At 36.9% G+C, this 16,953-nt stretch overlaps 1 protein-coding gene across 1 annotated transcript in view; it reads right to left on the bottom strand.

Moving 5' to 3' along the window:
* The window catches only part of il17rd (interleukin 17 receptor D), a 45,350-nt gene that overhangs the window by 6,965 nt on the left and 21,432 nt on the right, over window positions 1-16,953 (bottom strand). Inside the window, exons 3-12 of the mRNA XM_023325772.1 lie at window positions 13,216-13,338; window positions 8,383-8,501; window positions 8,063-8,183; window positions 7,880-7,924; window positions 6,355-6,506; window positions 4,543-4,608; window positions 3,112-3,166; window positions 2,802-2,912; window positions 979-1,163; window positions 788-903 (exon numbers count right to left, since the gene is read on the bottom strand). Of these exons, the coding sequence (XP_023181540.1) occupies window positions 788-903; window positions 979-1,163; window positions 2,802-2,912; window positions 3,112-3,166; window positions 4,543-4,608; window positions 6,355-6,506; window positions 7,880-7,924; window positions 8,063-8,183; window positions 8,383-8,501; window positions 13,216-13,338 (1,093 nt within the window). The remainder of the gene's footprint in view (window positions 1-787; window positions 904-978; window positions 1,164-2,801; window positions 2,913-3,111; window positions 3,167-4,542; window positions 4,609-6,354; window positions 6,507-7,879; window positions 7,925-8,062; window positions 8,184-8,382; window positions 8,502-13,215; window positions 13,339-16,953) is intronic.

Here is a 16,953-nt window from a genome sequence, read left to right as displayed (position 1 = left end):
GTTGAATAAACAAATTAAATAAATACATGCAAAAATTCACATATATAAACAGCTTGGAGAACGTCTTAATGGGCAAAACCAGCAACACAGTTAGCAAAACTCAACTACAATAAAACAGAAATTATGAGTGTGTAACATAACCACTATGTTTGTTTTTTTCTGAATAAATACATTAAAAAGTAAATGTTCATTAATACCATTAATTAACAAGTGAAAGATCCGTTCCAGAGAGTCACTTCCTGAAGCGCAGATCATGCAGGAAGACAAGTTTGAACCTGCTGATGGCGATATAATACTGTGCTGCATCATATTGTGTCACTGACACATGGCAAGACTCAATATGGTGGAATTTAACATTTAGCGTTAGCTTCTGCTAAGTAACGCATCAGAATAGTGCTTTAGCGTTAGCGTTAGCGGACCTGATGTTTAAGAGTACTGCTGTATTCTAAAACAAAAAGGTGTGCAGCGTTGGCATAAAGGTGAAGCGCACAAGGCATACATGGAGGACGACGTCCATCACAAGTTCAAGTCCTGACCTGATGACCTTTGCAGCTCGTCTTCTCCGTCTCTCACATCCACCTTTTCTCTCTCTGTTAAATATAGGCCAATAGAGCCAATAAAACCTTAAAAAATTCAAAAATAAAAACTATTAAGAGATCAAGTTTCTTTTTGAAATCTGCTATTTAAAGTCAGGACTGCAGGTGAGGACGGTTTTCAGGTGCTGACTTTTTTTCTTTAATGTGCATCTTAAATAAATTCAGGCTCTCAACATTAAAGGGAATATTACCGCAGGCCTTTAGAGCAGACGGTGATGATGAAGTTTGCTTCATCCAGCTGTCGGCTCAACCACGACATCTGACCCTCTTTGCACATTTCCAGATGTTCCCACAGGTCCAGCACCACCTGAATTGAACAACTGATTAATTACACCTTCATGCTTTAGGTCATTTCAGCTTTTCCAGATCCGGTCTGCCTCACCTCGCAGCCGCAGAAGTCCTGCAGGAAGTAGGCAAAGCTCTGGATAACGCTGGTGTGTTTGGGGCAATCTCTGTTGGAGTAACAGATGAAAACTTTGGGGCGTGGCCACGGACGCTCGCTGTTCAGCGCTGCGCTCTGATTGGACGACTCGCTGCTCTCCTCATCCAACTGGCTGTAGATGTTTTCTAATAGAAAACAGAGATCACAAATGTTTCACATGCTAAAGTAACATCTCTTGTTTGGAAGGTGAGAGACTAGTCAATTTGCATTGCTGAGGTGCACTGCATGTGATCTGCATGTGGCCCTTCTAAGTTTTCTGATCTTTCCATATTTTTTCCAATTCAGATAAACGACTACTAGACTGTTCCCACAGTTTTACTTTCCATCTCTTAAACCAGTTGAGAGTTTCCTTTGAAACACGGTAACATCAGTTGTCAGCATTAGCATCAAAATTAACCTCCTGAGCTTTTGCTTAGTGTGCATTTTTGTCCCCATATGAGGACGCAGGGTCTTTGGAGTTGTGTTACAGAATCCAGCATTAAAAGTGAATCATTAGAGCGTTTTTCTTCTATGGCAGGGTTTTAGGATGCATTCACACCAGCCCTGTTTAGACCGATTAAGTCCAACTCTGGTCCGTTTGTCTAGGAAGTCCAGTTTGTTTTGGGAGATGTGAATACGTAACTGAACTCTGATGCAGACCAAAAAAAGCAAGCTCTGCCCTGCCAACAAACCTCGGTCTCGGTTCGGTTGAAGTGAACTCTGGAGTGGCTCTAAAGTTGCAAAGATGTTGCCATTTTTATTTGCATATTTTTCAATGACACATAAAAGATCAGCACTGATTGGCCGGCTGCGGGAACGCATTATTTCGAGGATTTTGATTGGTCTGGGCAACGGAAGCATTAAGGATGCTGTTTGGCTGGTTCTCCTTTCTTCTAGTACAGTGTAAAATATGCATGTAAGAATTCACTTCAACATAATCTGTAACTGACGGCCGTCTTGTCAGGCTGTTGCTATGACAATAAACAAGCCACAAGCTCGTTCTTATTTAACATGTAAACATTCACAACAATTACCCAATCAGTTTTTGAGTACTCTACCCACCTCTGTGTAATACTAAGATAAATATCAGTGATATGTACTGTAGTACTTACTGCCGAGCTAGCAAAACTAGCAAAACTAGCTAGCAGATAGCTAGTTTTGCTAGTTATCTGCAAAACTAGCTAGCAGATAAAGCTAATGTAGCTTTATCTGCTACATTAGCAGATACTTTATCTGCTAAAGCTACATTAGCTTTAGCAGATAAAGCTAATGTAGCTTTATCTGCTAGCTAAGACATGTAGCCTACGTGTTTGTTACTACAGGTCGTTACTCTGGCAGTCAACAGAACCTCGTTATTCACATGAAGAGTTAATAAGTCCTTTACAAACCCGTTTAAAATGTGATTGTATGAGTTCATGGATTTCAGGTGAAGCTCCTTCATGGTTTACACACTCTTCCTGTTCACTAAGTAGTGAAACTATATCTTGGTATGAAGCAGATTGTCCACATTGTCTGACATGTTTTCCTTCCCCATCTCATACGGATCAATTCAGACTGCAGCCATTTTGTTCATGTGTTGTTCTCTTGCACATTAGTCAAAAGTGTCCACATATTGTCTTTTTGTTGGTCTAGAAAGCATGGGTCCGCTCTGCACTGCCTACTAAGATAGTGCTTATCACTTCAGACTTGTGGGAATTATGTATTAAATAGGAGTGTTTCAAAAATATTCTGACTGAGACGCTCTAAAGTTTTCACCAACAGTGAATTTCATTGGCTGGCCTCACCTTGCTGCTTCTTGCGACACACTACAGTGAAGAGGGTGGCGAAGGCCGACATGATGACCAGCGGCACGGTGATGGCCATGGCACGGATAGGCCCCGCCCACGGGGAGTGGACTGAACGACAAAACAAACAACTTATTCAAATAACTGGGGTTTTAACCATAATCTGGCTCCATAATACTAATGAAAGTACAGTACAGTAACTATATATTACGTATGTTCATTGCAACACATGCAGGTAGACACTTATTCAAGACTAAATGTTAGAAAAGATGCATTAAAATGAAAACTGCTATCTTCCATATCGCCGCACCCTGGCTGACGTGGAACTGCATCTGCCTCCTGGTCGTGTTGCTGTTGTCTCTAAGCTACAAAAACAGAGACAAAACATGCATGAAAGAGATCATTAGTAAACACTAAATCATCAGTATTTGATCATTTTAGCAGAAACTTATTGTAAATTTTTGAACACATCACAACATGATTTATATAGTACAAATGTAACGGCTTTCTTTCAACAATATTACAGACGTGAAGTTTGACAAAACTGTTTTATTTATTCTTCAAATAAATTTTATTCTGTCCAAATAATATTTTTCCTGACATTTGTTGTATATATGTGTATAATATAATAATTTATAATTAATCAGTTACAATAACATTTAATTTCCCTTTGGGATCAATAAAGTATTTCTGAATTTTGAATAAGTTACGTTGTGCTGCTCTCGACAGTTGGTGGTCACCGTAGCAACCACCAACTGGTTGCTAAGGGGGAGGAGCCACCAAACGCTCCTCCCCCTTTTTCTGTAATTGTGATATATTTGGGGGTCAGCTTTACTTTCTTTTTTACAAGTATTACTTTATTGTAACATATATTTCAGACAAATGTAATCATATTCATTGTTTTGTGTGTAATTTTGCCAGGTTTTGCATATGTTTTTAACTTTTATTATTAATGTCATGCTTAATTTAACAACAGTTAACTGCTGTCAGCTGCTCTTAAGGAGTCATTGCTCTGTAGTAGCATTCATTTACTATGTTTTATTTAAGGTGTAGGGGCAGAAGCTGCTGGACTGAAGTTGACCACCAACTCCATTTCCTCTTTTGTTAGAATAATTTCAGTGGACCTGAATGCGTCTGTTATGAAGTCAACATAACGGACATGAGACGAACAAAGACGGGTTACTTGATAACTTCTTCCAGATGTTTTGGATACTGGACATTTTGGCATCAATCTCATGCCAAATAAATATGCCAATACTCATACCGATACCTTCAATCAAATATGATATTTCATCAAACTTCTGACTTGATTGTTTTAGTGATTTTTCCTTTGAATTTTTTTCAAACCTAGGACAGACTTTCAAAGTTCAAAATACCTTAATAACACATTAATCTGATTTTAACCAAATAATGTGCAAAAAATTATAATTTGAGAACAAATCGAAACAAGATCTTTTCTGAGGTACATTTGAGAAACTACAATAACTACAAAATAAAAATTCAAGAATCTGAAACTAAAGCATCAATCTGATACTGATGCTGACTTGGTATTGATATTAGTGATATTTTGATCGATCGCCCACCTCTACCCTCCATGTCTTAGACCAAGCATGATGTAAAACCTGACCAACTCTTGTAAAAGCACAATACTGCCCCATCCTGGATGAAATTATGAGGTTTATGGAATATATTATCACATCTGTATGGTGTAGTTATAAAATGTCAGTGTTTGAAAATGTACCTCTATTACGTAGGTTCCTGGTGTGACGTCCTGAAGGACACACGTTGTCCTGTCCTGGTTCAGGTCCTGCAAAATAAACAACTAAAATCATCTACAAATATCTTTTTTTTTAGAGGTAAGCCTGTCGCAATAAGCAATCAATCAATTAGTTGCATGATAAATTAAAACAAGCTCAATTATTAATTATGAAATTATTTATTGTTTTTCTCTTTTTTCTCTCTCTGTCAACCAAAAACTGGAAGAAGAAAAAAATTTCCGTCTGGTGCTTTGGTCTCCCTTTGCTGGAGGACAGGACTTCATAATTTATTTTATTTGTTGTTTCTGTTGTATTTATTGTGTATATTTAAAATATCTTCCATTGTTAAATGTTCATTAGAATACAAAGCTTATTGATCTTTGAGAATGTGTTCTTGCATTGTTATGTCAAACCTACGTAGGAGCGATCTCTGCAAAGAAACAATCGAGCATGAGCTGCCTTCAGACGGATCGAAACCAAGTTAAAACTTGTTGATTGAGACCAACGCTCTGCGCTTGAACGCTGAGTGAGTGAAGACGTCCCATGTTGTTCCCATGTGTCTGACTCACAGCACCGTCTGAGAATAGCAGAGATTAAAGGGCCGAGCCGCTGGACAGACTTCAAAGAGGATGCAGCCAGGAGGGGGCAGTAAAATGGCTGCTCCCTCCACCTTCCATCTAAATGAGCAGACGCTTCATGTGGTTGGATATTTAGGTCACATTATGGTCTCTTGAAACACGCAGGAAAAGGTTTATTAGCATTTTAAAAGGCTAACCTGAAAGAAAAAGACTGAAAACTCAGCTGTTGTTAATAAATGAACATGCAATAGATGTGGAACAAGCAGAAAAAATGCTGCTTATGCATCAGCTAATAGTTCAGCTGACTTCATTGCACCTTACAGTTGTTCAGAGTGGGGCTCGGGGGCCGTTTGCTGCCCCTCGAATGATTTTATATGCACAATCCAAGAATAAATTAAATAAATTAGGGGAAAAAAATACAGATTTTAAATTATATAAAAATATTAGAGGCAACAAAAAAATTATAATCTTTACCAAAGTTTCTTTCTGTTGTCTTGGTAACTAATCTAAGACTGGAATATTATTTGATTTATTAGTTTTTGATTGTTTTGCACATATTACTCCACATACATTTCTTGCACAAATTGCAAAGATTTCTACTTCTATTTATACAGCCTCTCCTTTTTTTGAGTTGGTTCTTATTCTAAATCATTATTTTAATGATGTTATTGATGATGTTTTATTGCAGATGTTTCTGTGTGACAGAGGAGCCAAATCCAGTCGTTCGCTTGGACACTAAAGCTATAAATGACTGGGCAACTATTAATTGACTGAAGATGAATAAACTTAAAGCTGGAGTATTATTATTAACTTGAATATAATTTCAGATTCTTCTATAACTTTTCTTCATGTTAACTTATAAAATGCGCTATTATTGTTACAGGTTAATTTTCTAAACTACAGAACAGTGCTAGAGTTATACTTTGGATATTTAACACGTCTTCCATTTCCAGTGTTAAATGCTCATTAGAATTTAAAGTTAAGTAGCATTTTTATACCATTACCATCATATTAGTTGAAATTGCTGTCAAAACAGCAATATTATTGTTTATCAGAAAAACGTATAGGACATTTCATCATCCAGCAACATTTGTTATTGTGACAGATCTACATGTTACTTTGAAATAACACATCTAACTGAGGTATAATGGAAATATCTTGGTATTTTTGATAATGCTTCACACCATGTAGAATCAAACAGAGAGCCGTCAGCCTTACTGGTCTGCAGCGCTGCACCCTGACGAGGCCGTCCTGCCGCAGCCTATAGTACAGGTAATACAGCTGGATGTTGAAGGAGGATGGAGCCAAATCAAACGTCACATGAAGGTTTGATCCAAGCTGAGACACGTTCAGGGTCTTTGGCTTCCAGACTGAGGAGACAGAACCAGAACTCAACACCAAAACTCTGGATGTGTACTGGCATTTAATGATATGAGATAAAAACATTAACATGCATGAATATTTAACAACTTCTGGATTTATTTTTATTCTTACATCTAATCAAAAGGTGTCAGGTTTGGTTTGTTCACCACAAAACAAACATAAATGAGAAAAAATATATAAGGAGTTGGGTAGTAACTAGTTACAGGTACTTAAGTAGCTTTTTTGGAAAAAAAAAACAAACTTTTACTACTCTGTACTTTTTACTTTTACATGTAATTGTCATGTACAAATTTTACTGTGAAGAGTCACTACTCGTGACTCTGGATTTTGTGCCCACTGTGAGTAAAATCACTGAAGGAAGAATAATTTTGTTTTAACTAAATATTCACAGACACACATTCTCTGTCTGTGTCTAGTTCTTATTAAAGTTTCATAAGTTTTATATTGAAAGAAATTGATTTGGAAAAATGTTACTTTTGCATTTTCTTTTGTAATTATGTTATTTGAATTATTTTAATTTTTGCCTTTCGAATATCAAAATTTCCACAGAACTTAATATTTTCTTCAAATGAACATTTTAACATGAAATGCAACTTCTTGCACATGAACAGTTTATGTTCAGATGAATTTCCATGTGAGACTTGTGCTCTCTCTGGGTGTGAGAAACATGGCACTTATTGTCGCCTCTGTCAGTTTACTGTTCCTGCCTGGAGGAATGAGGTAAAGTGTGCGAGAGTTTACCTCTGACTAAAGCTCTGCACATGTTGCAACTGGCCTTCATATTGTCTTTTTTTGTGAAATATTATAAAACTTTGGAGCGCTTCTGTTGGGACGCCATCTTGGATGTCTTTGTTGTCAACTACATCAAAATACGTCACCGCCGTCACTAAGCAACCTAAACACTTTCTTCGCTTTTCGATTTCCCCTTTTCTTTCAGTCCTTTCTCTTTCATTGGCTTTTTTCTTCCCCTTTTCTTTAAAACTGTTTCTTCTTGTTTCCCCAAACATTTTGTTTTCCTTTTCTGCCATTTTTACCATGCTTTCTCTGTTTTACCCTCTTTATGTTTAGAAATGTAGTTTTAATTATATTTGTACTTTTGACAAAGCCAGAGCACTAACATCTACCGATTGTCAGAATCATACACAGCAACAAAAAATACAATATATGTTGAAAATATGTTCATACAGGCAACATTAGGGCATTTAATAAAATAACCATCCTTACCCTCAGATCAGAAATTTATAATTTCACTCCAACAGTTTTATTAAGTCATATTTGATGAAACTACTGGATTTTACTTGTGCGTCAGTGAATGCAGCCAACATGGCATCGTGTACGACGAACACAAAGAGGAACTTACATGGTTTGCAGACCAGATTGTCCGATCCAAGCAGGATTTCACACGCTGTTAACAGGAAAGCACAGAAATATTTGATTTTCAGTAAAAAATAAAAACATTCTTTCTCATCCCTGATGAATAGAGACACTTTGACAGGGTTTTAATTACAAAGTAATTCATCAAGCTGGTCCAAACGTGACTTACAGTTGGTCCTCAGGAAAGATGGAGGGAAGAAGCTTTCATTCATCAGAGACGGGAAAGGAACGACACGAACCATGTAGTCAGTGTCAAAGGTCAAACTACTGAATGGCTGACTGCTCAGCTTCTGCATGAGGAGAAAAATACAAATTATTAAATCTAGTAGTCAGATTACAGCTGAGTGAAAGAAAACAAAGAATCAAAAGAAGTTTATGTTACACACTACTGTGCACCAGTTTCAATCTCGCCTCATTTCTTCACATTCTCAGTGGCGAAAACGTTTCTGCCTTCACAAAGTGTGAGGAGAGACTCTACACAGGTCTCACCGTGCTCCTGAAGGAGTAGTTGAGCTGCCGCGGGTCTTTGAGGATCAGGTGCTGACACTGCTTCCCGTCTGGATTTTTGTCCTCCAGATAAACTCGGAAGCCTTTAATGTGTTCGATTCCTGCAGAGATAAGGTGGAAATGTCAGTTTCATCTGCCCTCTCCGTCCTTCTTTCTATACTCCTAACATTTAGGAATATAGAAAAACGTTCTGCAAGTCCTCATCAAGGTTATTACAGTTAGCTAAAACTAACAAAATAAAGAAAACTGAAGTTGAGAAAATAACTTCAGTTTTTCTCAACGGTAATTAATGGCAAAAAATATAACTAACTGGAAACTACAGTATATTGTGCGTTTAAAACTGAAACATACTGAAATTCTATATATAATATCCTTTGTTTTTGTGTTTATGAATCTGCATTTTGTTTGTGATTGTTGCACTTTATTTTTGATTGTAGCATTTTTTGTTTGCATTTGTTTTTTGTGTTTGTGTGTACAGTCCAGAGGGTTGTTAGGGCAGCAGAGAGAACCATAGGCTGCCCCCCCCCCCACTATGGAACAGATTTACACTTCCAGGCTCCACAAGAAAGTTTTGGACATTTTAAATGACTCTTCACACCCTGGCCATGGTCTCTTCCAGCTGCTGCCATCAGGCAAGAGATACAGAGCAATAAAAACCAGGACAAATCGCCTAAAACACAGTTTTTACCCGATGGCAATCATGGCACTAAATTCAAAGGCATAAGAACTTCTGCTCTTGACACCACTTTGTTAAAAATGTAGATTCTGTTGCGACACCTCCAGGCGCTGCAACCATCTTCTGATGTCTAAGTTTATTTCTCATTTTGTACTATTTATTTATTTATCTTTGTCTATTATGTATATACACATAACCTGCATCTTAACTCGAGTCGAGCAAATCTCAATCTGGTTGTAATCTGTTGATGACAATGACAATAAATCTGATCTTATAAAGTTATTTCTTGCTTTTTGTGATAAATATTGTAGTATTAAGGGTATTTTCCCACCAGAAAGTCTGGTAGACTCAGATTGTGTAGGAACCAAAATTGCAACATTTGTTACATTTTCACTTTCACATTGCAACAAGTCAAACCATCCAAACTAATTTAAAAACCTGTTCACCTCCTCACCTGTTGGAGGCACTGCACTAAGAACCACTGAAATAAACGAAGATCAGTGCAACTTCCTGGTTCACAAAATGTGAACAAAAACAAAGCGGTATCAGAATTTAGCAGTCGGATGAAATCTCTTTTGTCTTTGGCAAAAAATTATGAACCATTTTTTCAGCTACTGCTAGTCTAGTGTGTTTGTTTCGATTGTCTTTACCCATACTGCCCTGCACTGTAGTCCACTTCCTGCTTTTGGATCAGTCTTCGATCTGCTTGGAGTTTTAGCACACAGGCCGAGGTTTTTAGAGTTTGCTGTTTTGGTTTGCATAAGAGTTCAATTAAGCATTCGTAGCTCCCCAAATGAACCGGACTTTCTAGACAAACGGACTGGAGTTTGATTAAAGCGGGCCAAACAGGCCTGGTGTGAATGACGCAGCCTACGTCTGGCTGCAGTTTTGTTCCTTCAAATTCAAAGATCTTTTTGTCTAAAACGGAGTAAAATACTTTCGAAAATGATGATGGGACGTATTTCTGTGGACATAATTTGGACATGTGCCTTCGTTTCCTGTCTTCACCCCTCCCATCCTCTTTTATTTGCTCCCTCCTCCTTCCGGTTCTTCCCAGCTAAATCTCCTCCTCTTTGAAAACATCTGTCTTGTAATTACACCTTCACATCCAGCAGACATGTTTTTCCCATTAGCTCTGCAGGAGAGGCAGAGAAAAAGTAGAGGGACAGGTTTCTGTGTCCTGAGGCAGATTCCTGAACATGTTCTTCCGTTTCTCTCTGTGACTTGAGTAGAATTTGCATTTTAGCAGCAGCAGCAACTTATGCATTTTTACAGCATTGGGTGATTTGACATTATGCACAGAGAATGAGTCATGGATTGGCTTTGTTTTTCCCGTGTTCGGGAAAAACAAGTGCAAAAAAAAGTAAAACTGCAGAGGGAAATCAGGCATTTCCGTTCACTTCTGATCCCTGGAGTAAAGCAGCCTGGCAGGGGCAGACAGAGGCGAACTGAATCCATCCAGAACCACTGAGCCATCAATTTCCAACGGCCATTATTATCAAAAACGGGCCTTAAAGAGTCCAGACTTATCAAACCGACTTATCAGGCGAGATATGAAGTTCTGATTCGCGGATGAAGCAAAGCCAGGAGGAAATCCCCAGAGTAGCCTAAACATGAGCTCAGATTTATTTTGTTCCCAGGCTGAGAGGAAGGTAGCAGCGTCTTCCTCGCTCTGGTCAGATTTTCATTCATTTTTAAACAAAAGTGAGCTTTGTATTTTGGAGATGCTGCCATAATTCACTTTCCTCATCTATTTTTCTTTTCATCAGTTGATGATGTTGTAGAAACACTTCTCGTTTCTACAGCAGCTTTATGTTTTTAATGTTTTCTATCTGTTGGACCTTTAAAGACCAATAAGACACAGTAAACACTGTGTATTGTTACTCTAAGTACATTACCCTCTTGTAACAACACATTATTACTTTTATTGAAAGTTAATATATAAAAAAAGATTTTAAAAAGTGTTTCTACTGCCTGGGTGAGCTATTTTGTATTTAATTTAGTCTTTAATAATATTAAACTTTACATACAACTTTGTTTTGTCTGATTATAAAATCCAATTTAATGATTAGTTACTCTGTACTTTACTAGCCTTTTTACTAAATACACTGCAACATTTTCAGATTAATTTCTAGAGCAAAATTCTTAGTACTCTTTAAATAAAACAAAAGTAACTCATAAGTAACTTCTCAGCAAGACATGGGAACTGGTTTTGAGTTCATTTCTAAACATTGATGAAAAAGTGTTAAGTTTCACTGGCAGATTATTTCACTTATAACAAGACATTTTCCCATGTAATAAGTGAAATTATCTGCAAAGCATTGACTTAAAAGAAGGTACTATAATTTGCTGAAAAGTTACATAAAGATTAGTTCACTTGAAATAAGACAAAACTACAAAACTTTTTAAAATCAATATTAAGGAATTATTGACTTAAAGCACTTCCTATTTCTTGTTAAACATGTATTTATAAGATAGTTTTGTCTTAATTCAAGTTTACGAAGATATTTGTGCTACAAACAAGACCAACAATACTAGCTAAGATTTTGTGTTTTTGCAATGTAATTCTTTACTTTTACTTGAATTGGAAGCTTACTAAAAGGTAAAAGCTTTGGTTGCTCTATCCACCTGAGTGCAGTGCAGGATATTGGGATATCAGATGGAAACCATGGGAACGGCTGGAAAACTCATCTGTGCATCCCTGTTTCTGGAGCGCTTTTATAGATCTCCAGTGAATTCCTGACATATTCATTCATAATGAAAAGAACATGGAGGAGTTACACAATAAAAACGGCAACACTGCAAAAACACAAAATCTTACCAAGTAATTTTGGTCTAGTTTATAGCACAAATATCTTCGTAAACTTGAATGAAGACAAAACTATCTTATAAATACATGTTTAACAAGAAATAGGAAGTGCTTTAAGTCAATAATTCCTTAATATTGATTTTAAAAAAGTATAACTGAAATAATTTACCAATGGAACAAGACATTCATTCCATATTGTAACTTATAATATAGTTAGTAGTTATATATGTCACTTAGTACTTTTTCATCAATATTACGGAATTATTGACTGAAAATAAGCTTGTATATATTGCTGAAAAGTTACTTACAGAACATTGTTTTATAGAATAAGTGATTATTAAAATTATCAGGTGGGCTGAAGTCATTGAGGTAGTCACAGGTCACACTGCAAAAACACAAGATGTTAGAATATCTTGTGCAAATATCTTAGTACACTCAACATAACTTTTCAGCAAAAAATAGGAGCTTGTTTTCAGAAAATAATTTCTTAAAGTTGATGACAAACTGATAAGTTTGATTATTTCACTTAAAACATGAGAAAAATGTATTCTTAATAATGAAATAATCAGCCAGTGTTACTCCCACTTTTTCATCAATATTAAAAAATTATTGACTTAAAACAAGTTCCTGTGTCTTGCTAAAAAGTTACTTTTGATTTAGTTCTGTTTAATTTCAAGCATACTACAATATTTGCACTACAAACAAGACCAGCACTACTTAGTAAGATTTTGTGTTTTTGCAGTGTATGTAAGTGTGACACAGACATTTTCTGGAAAATATTTGCCTCCATCAGAAAACAACAGGCAGGTTTGTCACAGAGAGAAAGAGAGACGGGTTTGCCTTACCATACAGTCTCTCTCACACACACAGTTGTGTTTTCATATGTTATGGGGACTTAATATTGACTTCTATCCATTTTCTACAGCCTAACCCTTACCCTAAACATCATACACCTGACCCCTAATTGAAAAACAGCTTTTCCCCTCATGGGGACCAAGGAAATGTCCCCACATGGAGCAGTGGTCCCCACAATGTAGACAGAAATACGGTAGGTTCCCACGAAGATATAAAAACCTGGTTCACACTCACACACACACACACCCCACACACACACATTCCTTCACGGTCAAATCGTGGTATTGTTGTGTGAGATGTGATCCTTTTTTCTCTCCGGCTCCAGGTCCGATCAAAGGGACACAGTTCTTGGTAATCTTAGTACTCTGAGCAGTTTAGGATCTCATTTTTCCTCTCTTGGCGGTCTGTCTTTACCTTTCAACCCGACTCGTGTAAACACAGACAGACACTTGGAAAAGTTGCAGACAGACTGTACCTAGAGGACTTGCAGACCAGTGGACGACCACAGCAGCCTGGTCGTCACAGGCCAGGTGGCTGAAGGAGACGTTGGATACCTCATGGATCACGTGTTTCCCCAGTGGGTAGCTTAATGAGCAGTCTGAAACAAAAGAGAAAAAAAGCACAAAGGGATATCTCAGCACTTGCTGACAACATATTTGCATTGCTTAAAGGCAACCTATTAAAAAGAATACTTTTTGTTGTTTTTTATGCTTCCATTTGGAAGCACAAAAACATAAAAACAACATAAAGTAGCATTCCACCAGCTGTTTTCTGGCAACATGTTGATGTTTTTTAGTGTCTGGAGAAGGAACCGCTTCAAAGACCTCCTGATCAAGTCACAATCAGAGGCCGCTGCAGTTTTACCTCAGTTTGGGAACTCAGTTTGCATCCCAGCTGGTTCTACTGCTTTATGCACTGTACAATGGCTGCTGTCAAAAACAAATATTTTGTTGTTGACTTACCATCCAGAAACCACTTGCTACAAACTTGTTGATTGTCCAGGAGGCTCTACTTCTGCTTTTCAAAGATGTACTGTGGTATAACTGCGCATCTGTTTGCAGCCATTTTTATGTGTGAGTGTAAACATTGAGTTTGGGGCGTGGCCATTCACAGCTCTCTCGATTTAAAGTGACAAGACGCCATAAAACAGCTCACAATAGCCAGAACTTATCTGACTGAAATCTCATCATCTAAAAATGATGATTTTGTGTAATGAACATGTTTTGTTTAGATCGATTTGAATTTGTTCAAGGAAACAAAATGGTCACCTTTTAAAGCGGGTTAGGTGATATACTGGCCAAATAGGCTTCTGTACACAGTTAATTTTGGTCATTAATCACTCGTTAAATCATCAAGTTTGTTTTCAGTGAAACAAAAATTTAAACAATTCAACTTCCCATCAACTGTTTGATTTGAACCATCTTGTTCTGCAGCCTTTTAAGATAAAGATGTTTACCTGTCAATATTTTTTCAGGCTGGAGATTTTTGCCCTTTACAGTTGCAGCGATTATAAATAGCACTGAAAAATTTATTTACAAAGAAATCTTGCCGTTCATGCCTTACTACACTGCAAAAAAAATTTACCAAGTATTTTTTGTGTAGTTTCTAATATAAATATTTTAGTAAACTTGATATAAAACAAAATAACTTTACACATTTTTAGCAACATATGAGCTTGTTTTAGGTCAATAAAGTACTATTTCTAGTGGCAAATTATTTCACTTATGACATTTTTCGCATTTATAGGAAAAATAATCTGCCAGTGGAACTTGTAGTTTTTATCAACATTCAAGAATTTCAGGCTCAAAACAAGCTAGTACATCTTGCTTGCAAGTTAGTTTTGTCTCATTTCAAATGTAATAAGATATTTATACTAGAAACTAGAACAAAAATACTTAGTAAGATTTTGTGTTTTTGCAGTGTAGTTGTCTTAAAGCCAAAGTCAGACAATTGAGAGCTGCACATGAAACTCTCTTGATTCATTGGTACAAAAGGACGTGTAAGAAAATATCTGGTTCTGCATTAATAGGTCAAGAGGCCTTGTCTTTGAATTCCCCCCAACGCTTTATGAAAACTAATGATACCAAGGTTTTGTTGCAGGTTTGAGGTGGTTTTGTGTAAACAGCATCTAAGATTCGAGCCTCTGGGTGGGAGGTTCCCTGGAGAACAGACAGCTGACATCTGAGGCGGTAACCATCAATGGTGCTTATTTTACTCCTTCTTGAAAAGTAACATTACCCAACTTTAAATTGTAATGTGTTCTGAGGTTTCTGTGGGTCCCTAAGGGGTTATTAACGTCGTCATCCACCTCAAAGTGTGGATGATAATGTTTGTTTGGTCACCTCAGTTTATCAAACACTAAGCACCATGAAGTGCTAAGGTACCACCTTTAAACATGTAGCATCATTTTTTAAAATGTAAGTTTAGAAGTTTAGAAACTTTAATGGGAGTCTGAAGCAAACGCCTAATAAAACAGATCACAAGAATTATGCCGACAGTACAGAGACCAAGCTAAAAGCTAATAAGGCTCAAGCTATCAGCTAATAAGAGTCAGGCCAAAAACTAAGGGTCAAACTAACAACAAATAAGATTCAAGCTAACAGATAATAAACATCAAGCCATTTATATTAAGCGTCAAAGTAAAAGCTAATAAGAGTCAAGCTAAAAGGTAAAAAACTTGAACTAGACGTTAATGAGCTAACAGTTGATAAAGATAAGCTAAAAGGTAATAAGGCTCAAGTTACCAGTTACTAAGAGTCAAGCTAAAAGCTAAAAGAGTCAAGCTAAAATGTAATAAGATATGGTCACCAAACGTCCTTTCTTCCCAGGATGTGTCCACTTTTCAGGTTCTTGTTTTTCTGGGGACCAAGGATTTCACATTTGACTTCAGATTTTTTTGTTAAAGTTTTTAGAGAAATGATGGCAGATGAGTGATTTCTGTCAGTTTCTGTAACATGTCTGCTGCTGGAACTAACCAATAAGTGTTTCCGCCCAATTTGAGCCTGCCGATAACTGAACACGTAAATCATGCATCGGTTTTGTTTCTGTAACACATAAAATAGTGAAAGATGCCATGAAGTGAGATGGATTGGAGGAAAAAGACCAAACTATGGATACAGGCAAAAAAAGGTAAGTTTAGACACAAGTCACTGCTCCTCTTCCTCAGAGCCGGGTCATCTTCAGGCCTGAAGGAAGAAGGTCACAGCTGGCCGCTCCTCTTCCTCCTCCTTCATCTTTCATAGACTTTAATAGGAAGGGAAAGGATTTTGTCACTATTCTTCTTCCTATTGAATCCTTGTCCTCAGATTTATATCATAAGAAAGTCTGGGAGACAGAATTCAGTGAAGTATGAAGATGGGTCCCGCCTTTTCCTTTTGTTTCTTCTTCCGGCTGGGATTCAACTTCCAGGGTAGAAAGAAGAAGACGGACGATAGAGAATCTTCTCTTCCTCAAAATCCATATGTGTAAAACCTTTAGAGTTCATTATCATCCTTTGAGATTTGTGTTTGTTATAAAAGAAAGAATTGATGCAAGAATAGAGCCCTGTGGCGCACCACACATATACAGACATGCATTTAAATATAGTAAAAAAAAAAACATGTAAATTGCAATTCTCTAGCTTTTTTTTTTTTTTTCAAAAACAATTGGTCCAAGCACAGAGTCCTGGTCACCACAAGTGACCCTCAAGTGAGAAGATTTATTGTAAATACATATGTAAAGAAATAAATCTTCCAATTGGTATAATTATCAGGCAGCATGGGACAAATATCCACCATTATGCTGATGATACTCAGCTATATGTATCCATGATGAATCCAAGCCGTTGGGTAGATTACAGGCATGTCTAGAGGACATTAAAACCTGGATGACTCTAAAATCTCTTCTTTTAAATTCTGACAAGTCATAAGTGGCTGTTTTGGGACCAGAACCTCTGAAAAAGAAGCTGCTTAGTCAATCGCAGTAAAATAATACAGTCAAGCACATTGTGTTATTTTTATTTAGTTTATTTATTACTTCATTGTTTTTAAATCTAAAATGAATATTTCCCAAGTAAGGTCGATTGTTACAACTAATCGTGGATCCCTTTAACTTTTTGTTTTCTGTCAGTTATTTTTCTCTCATCTGCTTTGGCAGCATCAAAAATAATCCTACATCAGTTCATGAATTTCTTTTTTTGTCTCTGCTCTGTCTCGTTCTGTTGGAGGTTTTGTCG

The sequence above is a fragment of the Xiphophorus maculatus genome, chromosome 20 (assembly GCF_002775205.1).
Source record: "Xiphophorus maculatus strain JP 163 A chromosome 20, X_maculatus-5.0-male, whole genome shotgun sequence".
Taxonomy (NCBI): domain Eukaryota; kingdom Metazoa; phylum Chordata; class Actinopteri; order Cyprinodontiformes; family Poeciliidae; genus Xiphophorus; species Xiphophorus maculatus.
This window is presented reverse-complemented; position numbering and strand designations above follow the sequence as displayed.